This window comes from Lynx canadensis, chromosome E1 (assembly GCF_007474595.2).
Source record: "Lynx canadensis isolate LIC74 chromosome E1, mLynCan4.pri.v2, whole genome shotgun sequence".
NCBI classification, from domain to species: Eukaryota; Metazoa; Chordata; class Mammalia; order Carnivora; family Felidae; genus Lynx; species Lynx canadensis.
In genome coordinates, this window is record NC_044316.2 from 45,241,031 (window position 1) to 45,265,936 (window position 24,906).

General features: G+C 56.0%; 1 protein-coding gene across 2 annotated transcripts; it reads left to right on the top strand.

The window, feature by feature from the left end:
* Positions 1–2,570: 2,570 nt before the first annotated feature.
* ACE (angiotensin I converting enzyme) lies at positions 2,571–23,173 on the top strand. Of its 2 annotated transcripts, XM_030295683.1 has the most exons (25): positions 2,571–2,846; positions 3,439–3,606; positions 4,203–4,299; positions 5,042–5,185; positions 5,644–5,835; positions 6,418–6,515; positions 6,935–7,107; positions 7,495–7,718; positions 8,073–8,217; positions 8,511–8,609; positions 8,827–8,949; positions 9,293–9,504; positions 10,182–10,318; positions 11,704–11,862; positions 12,087–12,174; positions 14,370–14,513; positions 14,668–14,859; positions 16,227–16,324; positions 16,527–16,699; positions 18,591–18,814; positions 19,129–19,273; positions 19,518–19,616; positions 21,812–21,934; positions 22,281–22,468; positions 22,651–23,173. In XM_030295683.1, the coding sequence occupies exons 1-25, from the start codon at positions 2,571–2,573 to the stop codon at positions 22,878–22,880; spliced, it is 3,951 nt and encodes a 1,316-aa protein (XP_030151543.1). In that variant the 3' UTR covers positions 22,881–23,173. The 2 variants fall into 2 exon arrangements, with proteins under 2 accessions (XP_030151543.1, XP_030151544.1); XM_030295684.1 differs by lacking the exons at positions 2,571–2,846; positions 3,439–3,606; positions 4,203–4,299; ... (7 more) ...; positions 8,827–8,949; positions 9,293–9,504 and adding an exon at positions 9,791–10,044.
* The last annotated feature ends 1,733 nt before the right edge of the window (positions 23,174–24,906 follow it).

Below are 24,906 nucleotides of genomic sequence, written 5' to 3' on the forward strand. Positions count from 1 at the left end.
TGTTGGGTCAGGCATCCACAGCGCTGTGCACTGGCCTAATCACAGTGACCTCCTCCTATAGGAATCAGAAACCCCTCCATTGTTTTGATGGCAGCCAGGAAGCAGCTGACTGACCAAAGGACCTTATCTCTTTCCTACCTCTCAAGGTTATTGCAAACATCAAATTAGATAATTTCCACAAAAGAATTTAGGAGGTCTAAAGTGCTATCCAGATGTAAGGGGTATTCTTACTATAGCTCTCCCTCATGAATAAGAACCTAAAAAGAGAGTGAGAAGTTTTTAACTTTTACTCATTGGGATCAAGGCAGTGTCAATGTTCTTGCAAATTCCCGATTAGTGAGGTCTGGCTCTTCCTGTTGTTCTTGTAGGCTGTGAGCCTCCCACCTGGAAAGTGAATACGATTGGTGTTTATTCCTTTTATCCACGTCCCCCCTTCCTTGAATGAGGGCCTACTTTGTGCCAGGCACTGTGCTAAGCTCTAGGAAAACCCGAGAATAAGGCAGACAGAGTCTCTGTCTCCTGGAGTTGATGGCGTAGTAGGGAAGCAGCACCCCTCAACAAGCTATTATAGTAAATGTGACCGTTAGAGAGGCGCAGTGCCGCCTCCAACCAGCCCTGGTATCAGTTTGCTCCACGCAAACCACAGGGATTCCCACCTGTTTACCTTTCTTCTGTGATTTTTCGGCGAAGCAGAGGCTGCTCCATGCCGAACCCAGATGTTCTGCAGACATCATCACAATGCCACACAGACCTGAGCGGGGACCAGCCTGCTCTACCATGGTCCTAGATGTGGTTCTCAGGAGCTCTTCAGAGGGCAGCCCTGGCTGAAACCTGCCTCCATCCTGCTTTCCTGGGGTTTCTTTCCTGAAGACAGAAAAAGGCTCCCTGGTGACAAGCTAAGCCTCACGCTCTTTTTGCACTGCACCCATCCTCCTCTCCTCCCCCCTCCTCCAGGGGCTGAAAGGGTGTCGCTCTCACCACCCCACCCCACCCCCACCCCACCCAAGCCTCCGGTGGAGACTCTTCCTTCCCAGAAAACAGCAGCTCACTTGTGTGCCCCATGGCTCATTGCCCTCATAGCATGGAAAACCAAGCTATGAGGACCCCCTGCGAGCACCTTCCTCTTCAACCCACCTCCACCCCCATCCTCCTCCACACCTGTCTTCCTGGCACCGTGTCATCTGACAAGACGGCACCATCTCGGGGTTCCTCAGGTCACGGCCTCCTGCACATGCTCCATGACGAGGTGAGCCCATGTGTCCCTCAGAGCTTCAGGCTCCATCCACACGCGGGTACCCAGGATCCCCAACTGCCCCAAGCAGCTGAACGCCTTGTGGGCGCCCGCGCAGCTCTCGACTGCTTCTTTTCCTGCTGCTTCTGCCCTGCCTCTGCTTCTTCCAGCCTCCCCTCCCACGCCCTTCTCCACATTCTACTATAGCATATAGGGTCCTCCCACCTCTGGGGACAGATGTCCCCAGGAGGAGTTAGGGGAGGACCCTCAGCTTCCACAACCTGGGGAGATGCCATTCTCTCCCTTCCCTGTGCTTGTCACTTGGAGGGACACGTGGATGAGACAGGGAAAGAATGAGGAGTGTGGAGGCCTGAGGTGACTTGGAGCCAGCCACTCAACCTAAGTCTTGATCTCTTCATCTGTCAGTGAAGGGGTACTTCCCATCAGGAGGCTCATCTCTAGCTCTCAGAGGCTGCAAGTCTGTGTGGTTGTTTCTGTGTAAGCGACTGACAGCTTGTGTCCCCAGTGGGAAGAGGGCATGTGTGCCAGCCCTCCCGTCCCTCTATGCAAACCCTGTCACAACAGCCCCCTCCATTCTACCCCCCTTTCCCGGTAGTCCCCCACCCAGTGTGCAGGTGCGCCGGGGGCTCTGAGCATCTCTGCGGCACCTCCCCCGGGGCGCCTCCAGCCTCCAAAGCCAAAACTTTCCCCGCGCGGGTGCAGGCCACACCCCCTCCCCCCAAGGCCTGGCGGAGAAGCTGGACCCGGTGACTGATCATTAACCCCATCTCTGCTGCACCAGCGGCGCTGCGGACAGCTCCCCCACTTTGTCACTCGGGAACCCAGAGAGGCCTGGGGCGGTGAGGCCGGAAGATTGAGCATCGCAGACCGCCGGGCTCCCGGGGGCCTGCGCCGAGGCTGGGTGATGGCAGGGAGAGGGCACCGTGTGCAGACTTGGGTGTTCCAGCAAACTGCTGGCTCCCTCAGCTTCAGAGGTGTGTGTGTGTGGAGGGGTCCCCCTTTCAAGCTTCCTCTGTGAGAGCCTGACCTGAGCCCCCTCCGCCGCCGCCACCCCCCCCCCCCGCCCCCGGCTGCAGTTCGCAGGGGGTCGCCTTGGCCCCTCCCCGGCCAGTCGCCCCTGCCCGGGCGGGCCAGGAAGCGTCGGTCCCCGCCCCGCTCGGTTAGGCCCGCGGCTGGGGGACTTTGGAGCCGAGGAGGAAGCGCGGCGGGGCGGGGAGGTGGGGGTGTGTCGGAAGGCGGCGGCGGGGTTTTATAATCCGCAGGGCGGGCGCGGCGCGGGAGAAGGGGCTGCGCCGCGCCGTACACCGCGTACCGCGCCATGGGGGCCGCGTCGGGCCGTCCCCGGCGGGGGCCGCTGCCGCCGCTGCCGCTGCTGCTGCTGCTGCTGCCGCCGCTGCCGCTGCTGCTGCTGCCGCCGCCCGCCGCCCTGGCGCTCGACCCCGAGCTGCATCCCGGAAACTTTTCCGCCGACGAGGCCGGGGCGCAGCTCTTCGTGAAGAGCTTCAACTCGAGCGCCGAGCTGGTGATGTACCAGAGCACGGTCGCCAGCTGGGAGTACGACACCAACATCACCGAGGAGAACGCGCGGCTCCAGGTGGGCGCGCGGGCCCGGGGCGGGGGCGGGGGCGGGGCCCGGACGCCCAATCACAGGCCTGCGACCGGGCGCTGGGGGGCGGGAAGTCACTGCTGGGCGCGCGCCCCCGACCCCTGAGCCGCGGGGACCAGGTGAGAACCCGCCCGCGCCCCCAGCTCCGCTCCGCCCCATCAGACGCGCGGTGGGTGCCCAGTACAAGAACCAAATGGATAAAGCTGGCTCCTCCGACCTCGACCCACCCCCCTACCCCCCCCAGGTGGCAGCTCCCTGGGATGACCTCGGGCTGGGTCAGCGGCAGTCTGTGCTGAGGGTGCCCACTCTGCTCTGGGTCCTCATCCTCTGTAGCCGAAACCTACCCCTGTCTCCTGTTCCTGTCACTGCTCATCACTATTTACCCTCTCCTCCACCTGCCTCTCTTCTAGCCCCAATTTCTGCTCCACTGCCCACCTTAGGCAGATTCCCCCAGTTCCTGACCCCGAAGGCCCCAGAGGAGGGAGCAGTGCTCCCGCAAGCCCCAGTCTCCAGGCGCCCTTGGTCTTCCTCCCCTTCTCCAGTGCCATGGCCTCCCCTGTATCCCCTCTGGTGCCCATAGGAGGAAGCAGCCCTGCTCAACCAGGAGTTTGCTGAGATCTGGGGCCAGAAGGCTAAGGACCTGTATGACCCAATCTGGCAGAACTTCAGTGACCCGATCCTGCGAAGGGTCATCAGTGGTGTGCGCACCCTGGGCCCTGCCAACCTGCCTGTGGCAAAGCGGCAGCAGGTGGGCCTGGTGGACCTGAGGGGTGGAGGCAGAAATGGCCAGTGTGCCTTCCAGTGCTGCACTGTGGTGGTGGTGGTGGGGAAGAGCCTGGCAGGGAGGGACCCTGGGATCTGTATGCACCCTGATTGTAGGGGAAGCCTCTGTAAGCACAGAATGGCTTCCTGAAACATTGATTTTCCTTAGAGATGGGGTATAGAAAGCGAAATTCAAGTAAACAGATGAAAAGGGGTTTTTCAAAATTTCTCCATAGTCTGGTTGGATTAATGGGCTTCCTTAGAAAGACTGAGGAGGACTGAGAAGGCATCAGGCCAGAGAGTGAGAGGGATTTGCCCTCACTGCAAGGCAGTGGCTGAACTTGGACTTGAACCCCATCCCAAATTCTAAGGACACTTGTTTCCACCTCCACAGGCTGCCTCCACTGGAAGGGGAATCAGTGTATTAGTGATCAGAAGTGCCCTGAGTGCCACTGAGTGGCCTTGTCCAAGCCACATCCCCTCTCTGGGCCTCCTTTTCATCCTAGCAGAAAGAGGAGGGGGCAGCCACATTACCTCTGGGGGCTGTTCACTACTAACATTTTCTCAACTCTAACTCCCCAGTACAACTCTCTGCTAAGCAACATGAACAGGATCTATTCCACGGCCAAGGTCTGCTACTATCCCAACAAGACTGCCATCTGCTGGTCCCTGGACCCAGGTATGGCTCTGTCCCTACTATCTCTCTCTGCTGGGGCTTCCCGGCCCTTCCCCACCCCACCCCACCCCACCCCACCCCACCCCTGCAGCCCTGCTGTACCCATAAAGAGGGTATGTTTAATGGGAGGGGCCATGGAGGGAGTGGGTAAATCCAAACCCAAAGGCACTGACCTCCAGTTGAGGCTGGACTGTCAGATGCCCCCGCACCCTTGCTTCTCTGGGCAATCTGATTTCTGAAACCTCCAGCCTCCAGCTCCCCCCCCCCCCCCCCAACCCCCACCCCCATGCGTTCTTTGGCCTCTCCCATCCCTACTAGCCTTCCTCTTGGCTGCCTGGTTTTCCCTTTTATGGATCCTCTCAGTCTCCCAAGAGCCCTCCACAGGACTTAGACCCTTGTGACTTCTGCTTATACCTTCCTATTCTCCCCCCACACCCTACTCCATCCACAAGGCAGCCTGAGGTTAGCCACTGTAACCAATGAGCCATGAAGAGTCTGTCTGGAACTGGCCTCTGGATGTCCTCCTTTTGTCCACCTCCCTTTCCTAGGGACAGGGGCCCCTCTTGGGTGCTCTCTTTGTATAGCTCCCAGTCCCATCCCACCCAGCCTATAGGCAACCCTTGGCTTTGGGGGCATCATGATGTTGAGGAAGCAGGTAGAGATGGTGAAGACCAGCATGGGTGCTTTATTGAAGACCGTCGCTGCCTTCAAAGGAAGCACCTGACCCCACTCACCTGTGTCTCAGAGCTCACCCACATCATGGCTATATCAAGAAGCTACTCCGTGCTGCTCTATGCCTGGGAGGGCTGGCACAATGCTGTGGGCATCCCGCTGAAACCCCTGTACCAGAACTTCACTGCCCTCAGCAATGAGGCCTACAAGCAGGATGGTGAGTTTACCCACCCCATCCGTTGTGTGAGCACTGCCCTTCCCAGACGGCAACGTGCTCTCCCATCATCTACTGTCCCCACTGAGCCCAACCCCAGAAAGAGTAAGTGTTGCAGTGACTCTGTACACTGACCCAAGGTCACACAGAACCAGCTCGAGCCCCATCTGCCTTCCTCTGGGCTGCTGCCTGGCTCTCACACTGGCCCTCTTGCCTGCCTCTCCTGTCACACCTCAGAGCCCCAGCACTCATCTTTGCCTCTCCGGGATCTATTTAGCTAGAATTGGAATGACCCCCAGTTGGAAAATCACAGAGCAGTGGTCCCCGGGCCATCTTTTCTAAGTAGCTGGCGGATACACGGGCCGCAGGCCAGGAGAATGGCGAAGAAGTAGCTGGGCATGGAAGTGCCAGAGCCTGGGACCTGAGCTGCACCCCAATACCACCCCTGCCCCCTCCACCAGGCTTCTCAGACACGGGGGCCTACTGGCGCTCCTGGTATGACTCACCCACCTTCGTGGAGGATCTGGAACACCTCTACCATCAAGTAGAGCCCCTCTACCTGAACCTCCATGCCTATGTCCGCCGTGCGCTGCACCGCCGATATGGGGACAGATACATCAACCTCAGGGGACCCATCCCTGCTCACCTGCTGGGTAAGGATATTGCCTTGCCTCTATGCATGTCCCGTGGATTGTCCTCCTCATGCCTGACATTTTAGAGCATCATCCTGTCCACTCTCACACAGGAGCCCACGTAGCTCACCCCGTGACCCCATATAGCAGGCGGCCCTTCTCATCACCATTACTGTTCCTGCTTTTCAGACAGCGACTCTGAAGTTTGAGGTGCATAAATGACTTGGCAGAGGGCAGAGAACTAGCAAAAGGCAGAGCTAGGAATCACACTGAAGACTTTGACTGCATCCAGTGGGGAAGGGATAAGATTATGCCCCAGGATGCAAGCCCAGTGGCCTTGCCTCAGGGTTGGGAGGCAGAGACCCCGGCACCACCAGGAAGGACCCCAGCAGCATCATGTGGGCTCACACCGCCGACCCCAGGGATCCTGGAGCATTCAGGAGTCTGAGTGGGACTGATGCAGAAAATGCTTGGTTCAGCCGGCCGAGCAGGCTACCCTTGAGTTCCCAGGGCCCAGGTGCCAGGGACCCAGATAGCTGCCCAGCAGCACATATGGGGAAGCAGGCAGGGAACTAAGCTATCTGGCTCCCCTCCTCTGTCTAGGGGACATGTGGGCCCAGAGCTGGGACAACCTCTATGATATGGTGGTGCCTTTCCCTAACAAGCCCAGTCTCGACGTGACCAGCACTATGGTGAAGAAGGTAAGTTTCGAGTCAGGCCAGGGTGGGGGCAGCAAGAAGTAGTCAGACACGGGGAGAAGGGCAGGAAGAAGTCATGTGAGAGAGACGGGTAAGGCAGGGACCTCAGTCCTGCCCTTTCTACATAGCAGCAGCCTTGAGTGTGTGTACAAGCAGTGATCTGGGGTCTGTGTCCTGGGTGAGGTGCCAGCCTCTCCTTCCAGGATCCCACAGGTGGGGTGAGAGCAGCCGTCTACTTTTGTTTATCCACTATGGTTAGTAGGGGCCCTGCCTCTGGGAAGGGAGGCCACAGAGCAGAGATGCCCTTCACGAGCAAGGAGCAAATCTAGGTGGGAGACCCTTAGACCCGCCCCTGGGGCAGCCACAGTGAGCTCCCTCTGCTGGTCCCTGACCTGGACCTGCACCACCACCCCCCAAACCAGGGCTGGAACATTACGCACATGTTCCGAGTGGCAGAGGAATTCTTCACCTCCCTGGGGCTCTTGCCCATGCCTCCTGAGTTTTGGACAAGGTCCATGCTGGAGAAACCTACCGACGGGCGTCAGGTGGTGTGCCACGCCTCTGCCTGGGACTTCTACAACAGGAAAGACTTCAGGTCTAGACATGGGAGGGAAAAGGGGGGTTTCTGGAGCTTCAGGAAGGGTGGGCAGCCTGGGCACAGGAAAGCCATTTCCCGGGCCAACCTCTACCCCAGCCCCAACACTGTTTGGTGGACTGGGTCTGTTCCAAGGCCCCTGGGCATATGAGACCGTCTAGGCCACCTTCCCTTAGCAGCTTTGCCGGGGAGCAACTCTGTACACTGAAATGGAGGACAAAGGCCTGAGTGTGGGCTGGGGCAGGGCAAAGGATGCGTATGTTTCCACCAGCTCCTTCAAGGCCCAGGGCAGCACCCGCCTGGTCCCTTTCCCTCAGGTGCCAGCCTCCCCATGCTCTGGTCCCTGCCCTGTCCTTCACCCTCACCCTCGCCATCTCCCTGCCCCAGGATCAAGCAGTGCACGCGGGTCACTATGGACCAGCTGTCCACGGTGCACCACGAGATGGGCCACGTGCAGTACTATCTGCAGTACAAGGACCAGCCTGTCTCCCTGCGCCAAGGGGCCAACCCTGGCTTCCACGAGGCCATCGGGGATGTGCTGGCGCTCTCCGTCTCCACTCCTGAACATCTGTACAAAATTGGCCTGCTGGACAATGTCAGCAATGACATGGGTATGGGGGGTGGAGAGGACCCGGCCCGGCCCTACCCAGACCCCACTCCATCCCACGGCAGGACTCAGCTTGCCCGTGTTCCCACCTGCCCTTCCTGTTTCTGCCGCTCTGCCCCAGGTCAGGCAGGTTTGGGGATCCACCCGGAGCCTCACAGCCCACCCCGAGTCCCACCTGGACACTGCCCAAGGGCCCTCTTCCAAGCAGGGCTCCATGGTCCTGAAGGCCAGCCTTCCTTTCTCTGCATCTGCCAGCCCCTCCACCTGCTGGCTCCCGCCGGCTCCTGCCCAGGCCCACCCTGCCCTAGCTGGACCCCCATCTCCCTCTGACCTCTCTTCTCATCTCATCTTCCGACAGAAAGTGACATCAATTACTTGTTAAAGATGGCACTGGAAAAAATTGCCTTCCTGCCCTTTGGCTACTTGGTGGACCAGTGGCGCTGGGGGGTCTTTAGTGGGCGAACCCCCCCTTCCCGCTACAACTTTGACTGGTGGTATCTTCGGTGAGCAAAGGGGAATCAGGAAAGGCCTAATCCCAAGCGGCCCTCCCCACTCTCCTGGACAACCAGGAGCCTCCTGCCTCCATCAGTCCGCCCCCCCCCCTCACCCTTTCCCCATACATTCTGTCCTGCCTGAAACTCCCTCCTCCAAGAAGTCTTCCCCAATTCACCAGGAGGGGAAGGGATGGCCCCCGTGGGAAAGGTGGGAATGCCTGCTTAACAGCATTTTTTGCAAAGGCTAAAATAGCCTTCATGCAATCCTTACATCCTAAGACAATTTATCAATCCTCTTCTAGAACCAAGTATCAGGGAATCTGTGCTCCAATTGCCCGAAATGAAACGCACTTTGATGCCGGAGCTAAGTTTCATGTCCCAAATGTAACACCATACATCAGGTACTACTGCCCCCCCCACCCCTACCAGTTTTCAGGGCTTGTCCCCATGCTCTTCTGGGCCCCCCATGAGCCTGGAATTTTAAGTGGGCCTCTCCCTGGGGCCAGGCTTGGTTTTCCCTTCTCCCCCATCTGGCCTCTGCCCTGTGGGGAGCTGAATGGTGCCCGGGCAAGGGCCCCCCCCCCACCATCCCCCCTAACACCCAGCCCGTATCTGCAGGTACTTTGTGAGTTTTGTGCTGCAATTCCAGTTCCATCAAGCCCTGTGCAAGGAGGCGGGTCACCAAGGCCCACTGCACAAGTGCGACATCTACCAGTCCACCCAGGCGGGGGCCAAGCTCAGGTGTGTGGGGGGATCAAGAGGGCAAGGGGGAGGTGAGGGGAGAGGGGGAAGGAAGATGTGTCTAAAAGGCAACTGGCTGCTCATGGGAAAGTCACAGGGCCCTGCTGGCAGAGGGAGACTTTCTTCCCTCCCACCCCCTCCTTCCTCGCAAGTATTTACAGAGTGGGCCTTCTGGCTAGCACGGGACAAGACAACGTCCCTGTCCCCTTCCCAGAGCTCCTGGTTCCCCAGAATCTTAATGTTGCTGTTCTTGCAGGCCAGTGGGGGACAGAGGTGGGCCAGGGACCAGTACTGGATGCTGGCCTGTGCCCCCTGTGCCCACCGTGCCCATTCTGCCTGACAGGGAGGCGCTGCGGTCAGGCTCCTCACGGCCCTGGCAGGAGGTGCTAAAGGAGGCGATTGGCTCAGATACACTGGATGCTCAACCTCTGCTCAACTACTTCCAGCCGGTCAGCCGGTGGCTGCAGGAGCAGAATCAGCGCAACGGCGAAGTGCTGGGGTGGCCGGAATACCAGTGGCGGCCACCAGTACCCCACAATTACCCACAGGACATTGGTAAAGCCCTGATGGAGGGTGGGGTGGGGTGCTAAAGCAACTCTCCGATTCTGGGCTCTGGACACAGGCCCCTGGTTCCTGGTTCCTGGTGAGCTGCTCCCAGCTGGGCCCCGGCGCCCTGCCCTAAAGGGCCTTTGCTCATCACAGCTTGGTTTGGGCGGGGGAGGGGGGGTGGCGGACAGGTATGTTTCTTCCCCATCATTCTAGAGAGGGTGTGCCCAGATCTGAGGCCCCTCCCTGGGGGCAGGCTGGCAGGCACACTGCTCTATGAGGTCACATTGCAGGCTCCATTCTTATTGGCCAGGGGGGCTGTGGCTACAGGGCTCTGCTCTCCTGCGGCCATGGGCCAAGGTTGGGCTGCTCCAGGACTGCCTAGCCTCTTCCTTGTCCTGCTCTGCTGTGGGCACCCCATGCTGGTCCCCAGCCAGGAGGCCACCCACCAGGTGACAACCAACCAGGGAACAACCAGCCAGGCAACAACCAGCAGCCAGACAACAACTCGCCAGACAACAACCAGCGGCCAGACAACCCAGAGCCCAAGTGGGACCGGCTGGGGGGCGGGGCGGGGCCTGGGGGGGCCGGTGAGGAGGGAGAGGCAGGGACAGTGGCAGGCTTGAGCCCACCAGCAGCAGAGGGCAAGGGGAGGCCTGTCTGTTTGCCTCTACTCTGTCCCACAGGCCTGGTGACCGATGAGGTGGAGGCTAGAAAGTTTGTGGAGGAATATGACCGAAGATCCCAGGTGATATGGAACGAGTATGCTGAGGCTAACTGGAACTATAACACCAACATCACCACAGAGGCCAGCAAGATCCTGGTAAGGACCCTCTCCACGTCCCCCCTCCCCCCCATACACACACATACACACACACACGCACACAGACACACCGCATGTGCCTGCTCCTCCTCCAGGGACCAATCCTTAAAACCGAAGACAGAGCCAGCTGCCCCTTCCCCCCACCACACACTCAGTGTGTGTGTGTGTGTGTGTGTGTGTGTGTGTGTGTGTGTGGAGGGAGGCTGTCAGGATTTGTGAAAAATCCAGAGGAAATATTTAAAATAATACTCAACTTCAGATTTGGGTGGGTAAATGCTCAATGCCTAAAGAAGTTGTCTCTGATTAACAAGCAGTCTGTTGTTAGCAATAGAATGATTTGTACATAAGGGCACCCGGGTGGCTCAGTTGGTTAGGTGGCCAACTTCGGCTCAGGTCATGATCTCACAGTTTGTGAGTTCGAGCCCCGCATCGGGCTCTGTGCTGACAGCTCAGAGCCTGAAGCCTGCTTTGGATTCTGTCTCCCTCTCTCTCTGCCCCCCCCCCCCTCTTTTTCTCTCTCTCTCAAAAATAAATGCTAAAAAAAAATTAAAAATGATTTGTACATAAATAAGTAACAATAAAGGTGGATTTGTAGATTGAAAGTCCCTGTTTGCCATCACAGCAAGGACTAGCTTCCCTTCACTCCACTCTCCACCTGTGTGGTGAGTGCAGATTATACCGAGGTGAGCCACCGAGAACTAGCATTTCTTTTTTTCTTTTTTAAAACGTTTGTTTATCTTTGAGAGAGAGAGAGAGGAACAGAGTGCGAGCAGGGGAGGGGCCGAGAGATGGGGAGACACAGAATGTGAAGCAGGCTCCAGGCTCCGAGCTTTCAGCACAGAGCCTGACACGGGGCTCGAACTCACAGACCGCGAGATCATGACCCGAGCCGAAGTCGGATGCTCAACGACTGAGCCACCCAGGGGCCCCGAGAACTAGCATTTCTTGAAGACCATTGTGTGTGCTGTCCACAGTTCCTTGGCGCTTTACATCTGCTGCCTCATTTATTCCTCGGTAGCCTTGCAAAACCAGTGATCTTATTCCCATTTTACACATGGGACCCTAAAGCTCAGAGAGGCCACAGAACTAATGCCAACCTGTCTGTCTGCTAACAAGACACAGGGTGGGCTTCCCCTGCTTTTCCCCTGCCAGGATAGGTCTTGCGTGACCATGGCTATCTGTTGAGGGGCACGGACGGCATCCAGAACATTATAGATAGTCCAGGTTGAAGAGGGTCTTTGCGGCAAAGGCAACGGACTTGATAAAACTGCCCCCTCACTGCACCCCTCAGTCCCTTCTGCTCCCCCTATGGCACCTCCTTCTCAGAGGCCACTCCAAAGCTCCTGAGCCTCATGCCACGGTCCACTCTCCCCCTGTGCCTTCAGCTACAGAAGAACATACAGATGGCAAACCACACCTTGAAGTTCGGCACCTGGGCCAGGCAGTTTGATATGACCAGCTTCCAGAATGACAGCATTAAGCGGATGATGAAGAAGATTCAGGACCTAGAGCGGGCAGCACTGCCTGCCAAGGAGCTGGAGGAGGTATGTGGCTTGTGGCAGAGCAGGGAGGGGAAGATCCAAGGTCAGGACCAGGTCCTAGCTCGGGGTCTGGCCTTCAAGCTGCTTCCTCTTCCTCTGTGTCATGACATCTGCCACATTGACGTACACCTACATGCTCCCCCAGCTCCATAGTGCCCCCTGCCCATGATGGCGCCTGGGGCAGAACGGGTAGCAAAGGGGTACAGCCTCTCTTCTTCCTCCTGCAGTACAACCAGATCCTGCTGGACATGGAAACCACTTACAGCGTGGCCTCTGTGTGCCACGCCAATGGCACTTGTCTGCAGCTGGAGCCTGGTGAGGGCATGTGGGGAGAGGGAGGGTGGGGATGCTGGGCTTGACCGTGTTAGGGGTGCTGGCCCATGGAAGGGGGGTCAGGGTCTCCTAACTCATGGGGTCGGTGCGCCCAGGAGATTCACTCCTCTGTTTTCCCCCAGGGGGTTCTCTGCCACCACTTAGATGGGGCACAGCCCTCCTTTGGACCATCTGCCCATCTGCTCCCTCTAGGGACCCCCTAGATTCCTCTGTGCGCTCTCCCCTTCAGAGTAGGAGGTACCTCAGATTTGTGTGCCAAGTGCTTAGATGCCCGACTAGGGATAGTAATTCTAAGCACCTTCCTTCCTCCACCCTGTCCACATCTTCCCCACCTTCCCTGGCCCCCACCCTCCACCTCCCCCCTAAAACCAAAGCCACAGCTCAGAGAAGCCACTTCCTGCCGGAAGGAGTGGACCAGCTCTCGCTTGTCCCCTTTCTCTCTCCACACTGGCTGGTGCTTCTTACCTTCTCCCTTTTGGAAGCCTCACCCTGGACACCCAAGTACCTGCACACAGATACGTGCTTTCCTCCCTCCTGACTCACCCTCCCGAGGGTTGGGGAGCCAGAGGCTTAAACATTCTTCTCCTGAGGAATCGCTACCCAGAAACCATCTCTTCCTGGCCCTCCTGCCAACTCCCACATTAGAACAATGACAAATAGAAGGGGAAATGGAAAATAAACAGGAGAAAGAGACGGCTTTCCTGAGACAGGGTTTGGCCTACGGTTTGTATACATGGGTATGCACGCAAAGCACAGCAGAGACATATGTGTGCCTGCATGTGTATGTGCGTGTTTACGGAGAAGAGCATTAAAGGGAGCGCAGCCTTCAGCCTCCCTCCCCCCATCAGTTAGCCTCCTAACCCAGGCCCGGGCCATCAGAGCACTGCCATTAATGAAACTAAGAAGCACCCACAGAACAGAATGCTCGCATCGGCAGAGGGCAGAGGTGAAATTCTCAAAATACATTTTTTTCCCTAAACAGAACTAATTTGAATGTACTTTATTCTCTGTGAGAAGTAGATATCATGAAGCACGTTCTGGAACGGAGAGAAAGCGAGTCAGTGAGGTGTGGGGGACCCCAAATGCTGTCCTCAGGCAGAAAGAGAAGCCACCATCGGTCTGTGTGAGGCTTCCGAAATGACACATGAGCTCAGGCCGTCCTCACCCCAGCTCCGAGAGGTGCGTGTCAGCTCCACTTAATCTATGTTGAGGAGGCTACACGCACAGTCCCGTGGCTTTGACAGGACACAGAGCCAGGACTTCGGGCTCCCTGATGATGTTGGGATGGCTCTCTGTACTGTCTTCACAGCAATCCTTTTATTCAGTCCGGTTCACTAACCATTAGCGAAAGGTGCCCGGGGCCCTGTGAGGACTCAGCGAGCAGCAAGGCTCACTCCCTGCTCAGGGGCCTCGTGCTCCCTTTTGATTTCTACACCCCATGAGTGCTGGATTATCCCCATTTTAAAGATAGGGAGGGACACCTGGGGGGCTCAGTCGGTTAAGCGCCCGACTTTGACTCAGGTCACGATCTCACGGTTTGTGAGTTCGATCCCCACGTCGGGCTCTGTGCCGACAGCTCAGAGCCTGGAGCCTGCTTCGGATTCTGTGTCTTCCTCTCCTTCTGCCCCTCCCCCGCTCACACTCCGTCTCTCTCTGTCTCTCAAAAATAAATAAAAAATGTTTAAAGGTAGGGAAAGGAGGGGGGGGTCCTGTGACTTGCAAGGTAATTTTTGGGTCAGTGGATGACTAGACAGGAACTCAGCTCTTGTGACGGCCAAGCCATTTGTCCCTCCCACAGAGGGGTTTGCAGGGAATCAGTGGGGAGCAGCAGCCCTGGAGTCTGGGTTTGTGCCTGGCTGGGCCACTTCCTGGCTGGGGGGACCCGCCATGTCACCAAAACGCTGATGTGCAAACCCGCGCACCCTTCACAAGGCTGCTGCAGCCCTGAGGTGGTGTGCGTGCAGCGTGGCCCTGGGGCCACCCGCCCTGTAAAGTCTTTGTAGAATTGGCACCGCCCTTTCTCCCATTTCACTAGACTCACCGCCTGTACAGGCCTTTTGACGTGAGTTCACCAATTTTATCCGAGTTCCAAACTCCTATGACTAAGATCACCTTATAGGAGGTGGGAGGTGAGCCCAGGGCTGGAGGCTCAAGTCACTACCCCCCACTCCCCCCAGATCTGACGAATCTGATGGCCACGTCCCGGAAATATGAAGATCTGTTGTGGGCCTGGAAGAGCTGGCGAGACAAGGTGGGGAGAGCAATCCTCCCCTTTTTCCCCAAATATGTGGAACTTGCCAACAAGGCCGCCAAGCTCAATGGTGAGTCCCTCTGGCCGAGATCTCTGGCTCTCTGGGGCCCTCAGAGGGGTCCTCTGAGCCCCTAACCTTGGTGAGAGGGAGGTCCTAGAGGGGGCGGGGCAGAGGGTGCTCAGGGAATGGTCAGGTGTTGAGAGAGCCTGTGCCCCCTCTGCAGGCTATGAAGATGCAGGTGACTCCTGGAGAGCCATGTACGAGATGCCAACCCTGGAACGCGACCTGGAGCAGCTCTACCAGGAGCTGCAGCCGCTCTACCTGAACCTGCACGCCTACGTGCGCCGGGCCCTGCACCGCCACTACGGGCCCCAACACATCAACCTGGAGGGCCCCATTCCAGCTCACCTGCTGGGTGAGCGCAAGGACTGGGCCTGGGGTGGGGGTGCGGGGTGGGGGACAGACACAGATGAGGAAAGGTGGGGCCGGTGCTCTCCACATGGCAGAGGGCAGGCTGGGCAGGATCTTAGGATGCTGTATCAGGTGGAGGGAGTGAAGGTGTGAGGCTGGAGGGAATGTTGCCGGGGCCGGGGTGGGGTGGCAGCTGGGTTCGGGGAGACGAGCCCCTTGCTTGCATTTAGCACGTTTGCTACAGAGCCACTCGGTGCAGGTCGCCACGGGTGGAGCAGTGACAGAATTCATAATATCATCGCAGGAGACCATATGACCCATGATGCTTGGGCAGGGGTGGTGAGGAAGGGGCCGGGAATGAGAAGTGAGCGCACCCCCGCCCCCCCCCCCCCCCGCAGGAAGTGGCACACGAGCAGAGCCTTGAAAGATGAGAGGTTCTGGGAAGGCTTGGTGGCTCAGTCGGTTAAGTATCCAACTTCAGCTCAGGTCACGATCTCACGGTTTGAGCCCTGCATCGGGCTCGCTGCTGTCAGCACAGATCCTGCTTCAGATCCTGTGTCCCCCTCTCTGCCCTTCCCTGCTCGAATGTGTGCTCTCACTCTTTCCCTCAAAAATTAAAAATTTTTTTTAAAAGATGAGAGATTCTGACAGATGGAAAAAGTAGCAGTAGGGAGTTAGAAGGACAACACTCAGGCGAAGAGGAATTAGGAGAACAGAGAATATTGAGAGTGTAGATCCATCCCAACTTTTGGACCCTCATTTTTTCAGGGGTTGTAAACTCAAATGCCCTGAATGAATGAAGTAGACAGTGGAAGACAGTGAGGGCTGGCAGGGACTAGAGCAAAGCGGAGGCCACCAGGTTCTTGTCCCTGTCGAGCCACAGAGAACACATCCCTCGGGGGTTTGTTACTGTGAGCAGAGAGGCCAGACAGGGCCACAGACCAGTTGCCAACCCTGAGGGAGACTCCAGAAACTCATCCAGCTTTGGATCTAGTTCCTGCTCAGTCTCTAGGGTCCTTGTAGCCCAAGACACCAGCCATCCTTGATCAAGGATGTGGGAGCGGATATCAGCTCGATGACTGAGAGACACAGACCCCAGGAAAAGGAGGCATTACGCCCAAGTGGCCCCCAGAGTGGGGGCAGAGCTGGGGTTTACAACTCAGCCCTTGGCACTCAAAGCAGGGCTGGATGTGCAGGCTAAAAACAATGTATGTCAAATCCCAGCAAGGTTTGCAAATAGCAGGTGCTCGGGATACATTTGTGATCATAAGGCTTGGGATCTGGTTCCTTCTCCATGGGTGATGGTATTGAGTGTAAGAAATAACATCTCTCTCTCCTCTGTCTGCCTTCTCTTCCCCTCCCTGCCTCCAGGGAACATGTGGGCTCAGACCTGGTCCAACATCTATGACTTGGTGGTGCCTTTCCCTTCAGCCCCCAAGATAGATGCCACAGAGGCCATGATAAAGCAGGTGCGCACTGGGCCCCTCATCACATTTCTGCTCCTCCAGGGCAACCCCAAGGCACAAGGGAGGGGAGACCTCTGCCTTGGTGGGAGAAGGCCTCTGCTTCAGGAATTCCCTCTGGCTGAGCCCTCTCCTAACCCCCACCCTGACGCAGTACACAGTCTGTCCCCAGAGGCCCCAGGTTTGGCAGGGCTCCCTCTGCTTGTAGGGCTGGACACCCAGAAGGATGTTTGAGGAAGCGGACAATTTCTTCACCTCCCTGGGGCTGTTGCCTGTGCCCTTTGAGTTCTGGAACAAGTCAATGCTAGAAAAGCCGACTGACGGGCGGGAAGTAGTGTGCCACGCCTCTGCCTGGGACTTCTACAATGGCAAGGACTTCAGGTGTGTCCAGGTTGCAGCCAGGGGACCTTATCAGTGGGCAAGGAGATGAACCAAGTACAGCTTCCACTATTGTCCCCTCAGCCAGAGTGAGCAGAAACAAGTACAGGGGCCAGAGCTTAGCATGAAAGGTCAAGAGCATTGGGCCTGGCCTCGGGTTGGCCATTGGCTTCTGGCGGGGGAGCCTTGTCTACGAGGTGAGGGTCTTCTCAAGCACTGACCAGCTTCACTAGCTTGGTTAGTGCCCAAGGTCCCAGTGCTAGGTGAGCACTGTGAGAGCTTCCCAGCCTTCCCTCATTCTGGAGTGACCTCTGCCTACAGCAGCCATCTTCCTGGGTGCATGTGTCTTGACACAGACAGGTACATGAGAACATGGGGGGCTTTGCACAGATCCATATTCACCATTGGCAGAGACTCAGAAGCTGTCTTCATTGGAGGACAGTTGTCTATTGCTGCATAGACAGAGGCACAAACCACCCCAAAACTTACTGCCATAGAAAAACCATTTGTTTATGTTTGTGGTTTTATCAGTCAGCAGCGCAGGCAACATGCAGTGGAAATGGCTTGTCCCTGCTGTGCAATGATGGAGACCTCAGCTGGGGTAGCTCTGATGGCTGGAGATGCTGGTGTAGCTCAGTGGGGCCATGTGTCTGGAGCCTTGGTTCTAGCTCTTGGTTGGGTACCTCAGTTTTTCTCCATGTGGCACGTGCTGGGACAGGAAGCTTCATTTGGCTTCTATACTCACATGTTGGGTCCTCGGACTGGGATGACTGGAGAAGCTGGGGATTGGTGAGAACATCTTTCTCCAGGCTAGCTTGGGCTTCCTCCCAGTATGACAGTCAGGCAGTCAGATTTCTTACTGGCAGTCGGCATCCCACAGAAAGAAAGCAAGAACAGCCTGGTTTCTTAAAGGCTAAATCCAAAACTGGCACAGAGTCACTTCTGCCACATTTTCTTGGCTGAAGCAAGTCACAGATGCAAAGAAGGAAAAGAAGACCCCACCTCTTGGGAGCAGTGGCAAAGATGATCCGCCACTATTGATGAAGTTTCTTCTAGTAAGAGTGGACACAGAGAGACTAGAACAAAACAGCCAGAGTTCACGGGATTGCCTATCCTTGGGCCCTTCCTTCAAAGGCATGAGGACTGCAGCTGTAGGGATGGATGTACAGAATCAGAGGGTTGAGAACTCTTTTGGGAGTTTTCCTTGTATGGGGAGTCATAGGAGAAGGTGGGCAGACCCCAACCTCGGTGTTACCAGGATGCCAGGAAGTTCTTCCCATCCCAATACAACGGCAGAAAAATGTGGTCAACTGAACTGAGGGGCTTTGGTTATATCCAAGGGAGAATTTGATCGGCTCACAAAAGAGAATGAGGAAAGATGAAGGGCGAGGTCGGGCCTCTGATGTGGACAGCTCTGTAGATGTCATTTCAGCCCTAACCATGAAAGTCCTGGGTGAATGTGTTTGCTGGTGTTGGGCACATGGGATGTAGAAAAGCCCAGAATAACTGTTGTTCCCTTCAGGAAACCTAAGTCTTGGAAGAGACAAAATGTGTGCATGAAAAACACAGAACCCACATTCTAGAAAGTTCTGCACTAATCACAATTGAGTGCAAAGCCTCAGTTATGCCTTTTGAGCAAGTACTTTGCACAGTCAGAAAACAGCATGGCAGTGAGGGCTGGAGTGATTCAGAGAAGTTGGAAGCAGAAGAATGGCCTGGATGACCATGCTGTAGGGGCTTCTGACCCTCAGATTCCTTCTTTCTCGGGCTCATTCCATACCTCCTTTGGTTTTCCTTCCCATAAAGCTGTGTTCCCTGCATATAGCATTGATGGGGGTCTGCTTTGTATGCAGTAAGGACAGCGGGTCCCTTTGCCCCACCCCCCGTGTTCCAGGATCAAGCAGTGCACCACTGTGAACATGGAGGACCTGGTGGTGGCCCATCATGAAATGGGCCACATACAGTATTTCATGCAGTACAAGGACTTGCCTGTGACCTTCCGGGAGGGTGCCAACCCTGGCTTTCACGAGGCCATTGGAGATGTGCTGGCCCTCTCAGTGTCTACCCCCAAGCACCTCCACAGTATCAACCTGCTGAGTAGCGAGGGTGGCGGCTATGGTGAGAGAGGAATGGGAAGTCCTGGTGGGCAGAGGGACTAAGAAGGGGCAGTGAGCTTGGGAGGCTGGGAGAGGGGACTTGATGGCTCATAGGCAGAGGTTGGGACAAAACAGTGGGGAATAAGGAGGCCACCAGCAGGGTGAGCCGGGAGGATGGAACTCCCATACCAGCCCAAGAGGCAGGTCGCTAGACCCAGAAAGGCACAGAGCCCACTCCTCCCCTCTCCACCCACCGCACACCCATCATGGCTGAGCCACTGGGATGTGGCAGGAGGCAGGCAGACATCTGGTGACCAGGCTCCCTTCCCTTGGCAGAGCAAGACATCAATTTTCTGATGAAGATGGCACTCGACAAGATCGCCTTTGTCCCCTTCAGCTACCTCGTCGACCAGTGGCGCTGGAGGGTATTTGATGGAAGCATCACCAAGGAGAACTACAACCAAGAGTGGTGGAACCTCAGGTTCTAGAATGATCCTGTGGGGGTGTGGGTTCAGGAGGGGGGGTGTCTCCATGGGTATCTGTATATGTGAGTGTGTAAGTGACGAGGTGCACAGGGGGTGATTGTGCACAGAGGCACAGCACACCAGAATCTGGACTGTCCAGTGGAACCCCCGGGGCAAGGTTCACCCTTCAGCTCAAAACTACCAACTCTTCCTGACTTTATTCTCCCCAAACCCTCCCTCCAACATCTTTCCCCTTGACAGGCTAAAGTACCAGGGCCTCTGCCCCCCAGTGGCCCGGGCTCAAGGGGACTTTGACCCAGGGGCCAAGTTCCACGTTCCTTCAAGTGTGCCTTATATCAGGTAAAGGGGAAGGGAAGAGGCTATTCAATGTTCAAAGTGCCGTTACTGCCCTGTGGGGAGCTACCTGTCTCGGTGACCTGGGAGGCCTGGCTGCATGGCACATTGTGCCTAGGCCACTTACCTGCCACCAAGGCTCATTGTTGTTTCACACTTTTGATGTGATGAGAGCCTCTACCCTCCAGGCATTTGAAAACAGAAACTCTACTATTATTAGCTAATGGTTACAAGACCTTGGTTGGATAGTTAACATTATTAACCATGACCCATGACCCATGGCTAGAGCTAAGCACTGTTTTGTTTTGTTTTGTTTTGTTTTGTTTTGTTTTTAAACAAGATTGTGATTTCTTTAATATATATTCAACATGTTGCCTGTGATATAATTGGAATTATACCTGGAAGACCTTCTACACACTAAAACTAGGGTTAGAGACCCAATTGGATTGGGAGGCTATGCTCTCAGGGGCATGGAGTCAGGCAGAACTGGGTTCTGGGGTCAGGCAGAACTGGGTTCAAATCTTGTTTCCACTTCTTTGTTTCCTTAAGCAAATTTTTCAGTGTCTGTGAGCATCAGTTTCTGCACCTGTGAAATCGTAGCAGATTTCACAAAATTGTAGCAGAACTTAACTTCTTAACATACTGTCCAATACAGAGCATGATCAGGAAATGGTGGCCATAATGCACTAGTATGAATTTATATTCTTTTTAAAAAGTTTTTATTTATTTATTTTGAGAGAGACAGAGACAGCGTTAGCAGGGGGCAGGGGAGAGAGAGAGGGAGAGAGAGAGAATCCCAAGTAGGCTCTGTGCTGCCAACACAGAGCCCGATGTGGGGCTTGAACTCCCAAAACCGTGGGATCATGACCTGAGCCAAAACCAAGAGTTGGACGCTTAACCGACTGAACCACCCAGGCACCCCTGAAGTTACACTCTTAACTGGGACGTGTAAACACACCAGTGCTGTGAGTCACATAGCCAGAGTGTAGACATGTCCAGCCCTTCCCTTCTGCCTGCTGCAGGAGAGCACTTACTGAGGGCTAGGAAGGGTAATTGTAGGGTCTGGGACCCTCCTGGTAGAGAAGGGTCTGGGGACATCTGAGGGGAGGGTCTGTGTGTCCCTGAGCTGCAGATAGCCCAGGCCACATGTGAGGCAAGGCAGAGGGCAAGGAGGGCTGTCCCAGGAGGGCTCTGGTCACTTCCAGCCCTTGCCACCTATGGTTCCTGGAAGCCCAGTGGGGGAGGGCTTGTGCTCATGGTGCCCACCTTTCCAACCTAGCACCTGGCATGATGTCAGCATATAGTCAGGACCTAATAAAGAAGTGTAGGGCGGGTGAATTGTGTTCCCACTGTGTAGGAAAGGAGAGAAAGCCTTCTCAGATGTTCCAGAGAGCAGCTGTGGGCAGGGGATCAAGGGGGATCCAAGGGCCCTTAGAACAGGCCCAACCTGGACAATGTACCAGGATGACCTGTGAGGAGGGCTACCACCTGCCTTCTCCACTGGTTTCCCAGCTTCCAAGCTGGCACTCACTTTCATGTGAAAGCCAGGCCCAAGTGAATGGTTAGCTTCTGAGCTTAGAGTAGATAATTCTCCAGGGCAGGGGTGGGCAAAGGAGACACATTCCAAATTCTGACCAGCAAACTTGGCAAAGCACTTCTAAGAAATGCCAGGAAAGTTAGTGGCACATGGCTTACACCCAGCATTCAAAGTGGGAGGCCAGCGCTGCTGGTTTGGGACATTCTGAACCAAGTGCAGAGGTGGCTCTGGCTTTGACCTGCAGGTTTATACCAGGGAATCCCTGCTGTTTGGAATAAAGGGGATCATTTGGGCTGGCTTCTCTGCCCAAACCACCCTGCCAGAAGCGTGGGACTCTTGAGGCAACACCTGGCCTCTACTTGCATACGCCCCAGGGATGGAGACCTTACTGCTTCAGAAGCAACTGTCCAAATCTTTGAAGGGCTCTGCCCTGACCCTCCTCACCCATGAGTGATCCCCAGAGCTCCTCAAAGCAGGTCCTCCCGAGACGTGGAAGGAGCCTCTCGGGTGGGAGGCATGGGAACAGGGAGCCTTGAAGACCCTAAAGACCAGAGGGTGAGCTCCCTGCAACACCCGGGCTGCAGTGGAAGGTGACGGGCAACTGGGGCTCGGTGGCACAGGTCCTCAGCCACCCCACCCCACACCATGCTTCCCTCCACTCCAGGTACTTTGTCGGCTTCGTCATTCAGTTCCAGTTCCACGAGGCTCTGTGTCAGGCAGCTGGCCACAAGGGCCCCTTGCACACATGTGACATCTACCAGTCTAAGGAGGCAGGAAAGCGCCTGGCGTGAGTCTTTTCTGGCTTTCTTTTGACCATTTCCCATGTTCTGACCCCAGTGGGGCTTTTCTGGGAAAACCTGCCATTTTGGCGTCTGGGTTGGGGATCCCAGGTGGAGCCTGTGCCAGACCTTAATGTGCCACCCCAGTGGGGAACTAGAGCCCTCTGGGCCCCAACCATCCCTCCCCCATTCCCATCCCCTACCCCCAGACCTGCTCAAGCCCTCCCAATCCCAAAGGAGGTTTAGGCCAGAAGAGGGGACATGGAAGGTGGGAATTAGGCTGGGGCAGGAGCAGCAAGCCTCCCTACCTGTCCTTCTGACTGACTCTGTGTCCCTTCTCTGGTGCTCCCCCAGGGATGCCATGAAACTGGGCTTCAGTAAGCCATGGCCAGAAGCCATGAAGCTGATCACAGGCCAGACCAACATGTCTGCGTCCGCCATGATGAACTACTTCAAGCCGCTGCTGGACTGGCTTCTCACTGAAAATGGGCGGCACGGGGAGAAGCTGGGCTGGCCTCAGTACAACTGGACACCAAACTCTGGTACCACACCCCATCCCCCTCAGCCCCAGGCCAGCCCCCTCCCCAGTTCAGGCAGACTGCGGTCTGACCTCAGAGCAAGAACAGGGAAGCGAGCCTAACCAAGCCCCAGCCCTGCCCATCGGCCTGCCCACTGCCTGCCCACAGCCTGCCCATCGCCTGCTCTCCTTGCTTCCCCTGCCCAGCTCTCTCAGAAGGCCCCGTCCCGGGCAACGGCCGTGTCAACTTCCTGGGCCTGGACCTGGAGGAGCAGCAGGCCCGTGTGGGCCAGTGGGTGCTGCTCTTCCTGGGCATAACCCTGCTGGTGGCCACCTTGGTCCTCACCCAGCGGCTCTTCAGCATCCGCCGTCACAGCCTCCACCAGCCCCACCATGGGCCCCAGTTTGGTTCCGAGGTGGAGCTGAGGCACTCCTGAGATGACCGGGCTGGGCTGGGCCTGCCGGGGAGCTTCTGCCACCAAGAGACCAGACTGGGGGCGTGGGGGCGTGGGCAGAGGACCCACCGCTCCTCTCAAGGCTCACCTCAGCCAGCCCCCCTCCTCCCACCCTGTTCCCCCACTACCAAGTCTAGAGTCCCGTACTGACCATCTGCCCTCCAGACCGCAAACCCCCACGGACCCTGCCCCCGAGTCCCTGGGCAGCAGGCCGCCTAACATGGAGCCCCCTCCCAGTCTCTCTGTGAATACAATTAAAGGACCTGCCTCCCCCATCTGAGTCTGTGTCCCTCATAGGGAAGCCAGGGACAGGGACTGGGACGCTCTCCCACCTCCTGGCAGTCAAGTGGGTCACTTCATTGGACATCTTCATCCTCCTCCAAGAAGAGCCTGGGAAAATGCCCTGGAGCTCTGGCCCCAGCACCCGCCCCTAGCCCAGGCAGTCAGCCAATGTCCCGTCGTGGCCAGCAGCCCCTGCCCAGCCTCGGCACCAACCCAAGAAGACGGGGGAGGGAGCAGACATTCTGGGCTTCCGGCCTTCCATTTCCACGTGCTTCGGGAGCCCTGCCCCAGCTTTCCCATAAATGGCAGGTCCTTTAGATGGAAGACTTCTGGCTCTCCTCCGGGTCCCAGGGGGAGAGCGCCTTGCCCGTGTCTGACTCAGTGAGGGTGCAGAACTGACCACATTGGTCATCTCAGGCTGCCTGCACCAGCTCCGTGTCTACTTGTATGACTGGACAGAGCTATTTGAGTATTGCCCATGGGGTCCAAGGCTAGACCCTTTTCACCCCAGATGGAGAAGGGCCCTAAATGCTGGAGCTTGGCAAGAGCTAGCAGTCACACAGGGATTAACTTCCGGAGGCCACCCCTTCCCATTCCCCCAAGCTCATTCTCTCACCCTGAGCCTTCCCTCAAAAAGTCAATGTGGGCTTGAGGAAGTAGCATTTTGAGGGACATTTTTATAACTTTTATCTACATGTTTAGTATAGAAAATTTGGAAAATACAGAAAACTATAAAGACAATAAAAGCCCTTTATATCAACACCAAGAGAAAAGCACCACTGACATTTTGGTATACAGTAAAACCTTGGTTTGCGAGCATAATTCTTTCCAGAAACATGCTGGTAATCCAAAGCACTCATATATCAAAGTGAAGTTCAAGAACCATTGGCTCTGTTGTGATTGTGTGACATTCAGCATCATGTACTACTCGTATTGCAAGACATCTCTCATTTATCAAGTTAAAATTTATTACAAATGTTTGCTTGTCTTGCAGAACACTCGCAGAACGAGTGACCTACCACCCCAGGTTTTACTGTATATCTTTCCACTTTTTTTTCTCAGTACATATTTTATTTTTAATTTAAAAAATTTTTAATGTTAATTTTTAAGAGAGAGAGAGAGAGAGAGAGAGAGAGAGAACGAGTGGGGGAGGGGCAGAGAGAAAGGGGGACAGAGGATCTGAAGCAGGCTCTGCGCTGACAGAAGAGAGCCCGATGTGGGGCTCGAACTCACGAACTGTTGAGATCATGACCTGAGCTGAAGCCTGACACTTAACTGACCGAGCCAATCAGGCACCCCTTCGGTACATATTTTAAATGAGATCACAGTGTATCTATGCTTGTGTATCCTTTCCAATTAACACAACAATCTATTTTTCAGATAGTCAAATGCCAAATCTAGAACCTGGCGAAATGGAAGTTGATCAGTTGCCCAAAGCCAGAGGCTTCCACTGCCAGCCTGGCCCCTCTGTGAGGACCTCTCATCAGAGCCTATGCCCGGCTTTGCTGATGCCTTGACTTCAGCCAGGCCCAGCCCCCAACATCTGTCTCCAATATCCATTGGTCCAGCTTTTTTGCCCTCCCAATCTCCAGCTGCCATGTGTGTCTGTGTCTGGGTGTGTATCTGTGTGTGCATGTGTCAGTGTGCATGTTGCACATAGACTAGGTTGTACAGGCCTGTTCCATGGAACAGGATGTGGGGTTGAAGTATTTTGGATATGCAAGAG

Coding starts and splice junctions, on each gene's coding strand:
- ACE (XM_030295683.1), top strand. CDS start 2,571: ATGGGGGCCGCGTCGGGCCGTCCCCGGCGGGGGCCGCTGCCGCCGCTG. Junction 5,186..5,643: donor TGAGGCCTACAAGCAGGATG/GTGAGTTTACCC, acceptor CCCCTCCACCAG/GCTTCTCAGACACGGGGGCC. Junction 12,175..14,369: donor TTGTCTGCAGCTGGAGCCTG/GTGAGGGCATGT, acceptor CACTCCCCCCAG/ATCTGACGAATCTGATGGCC.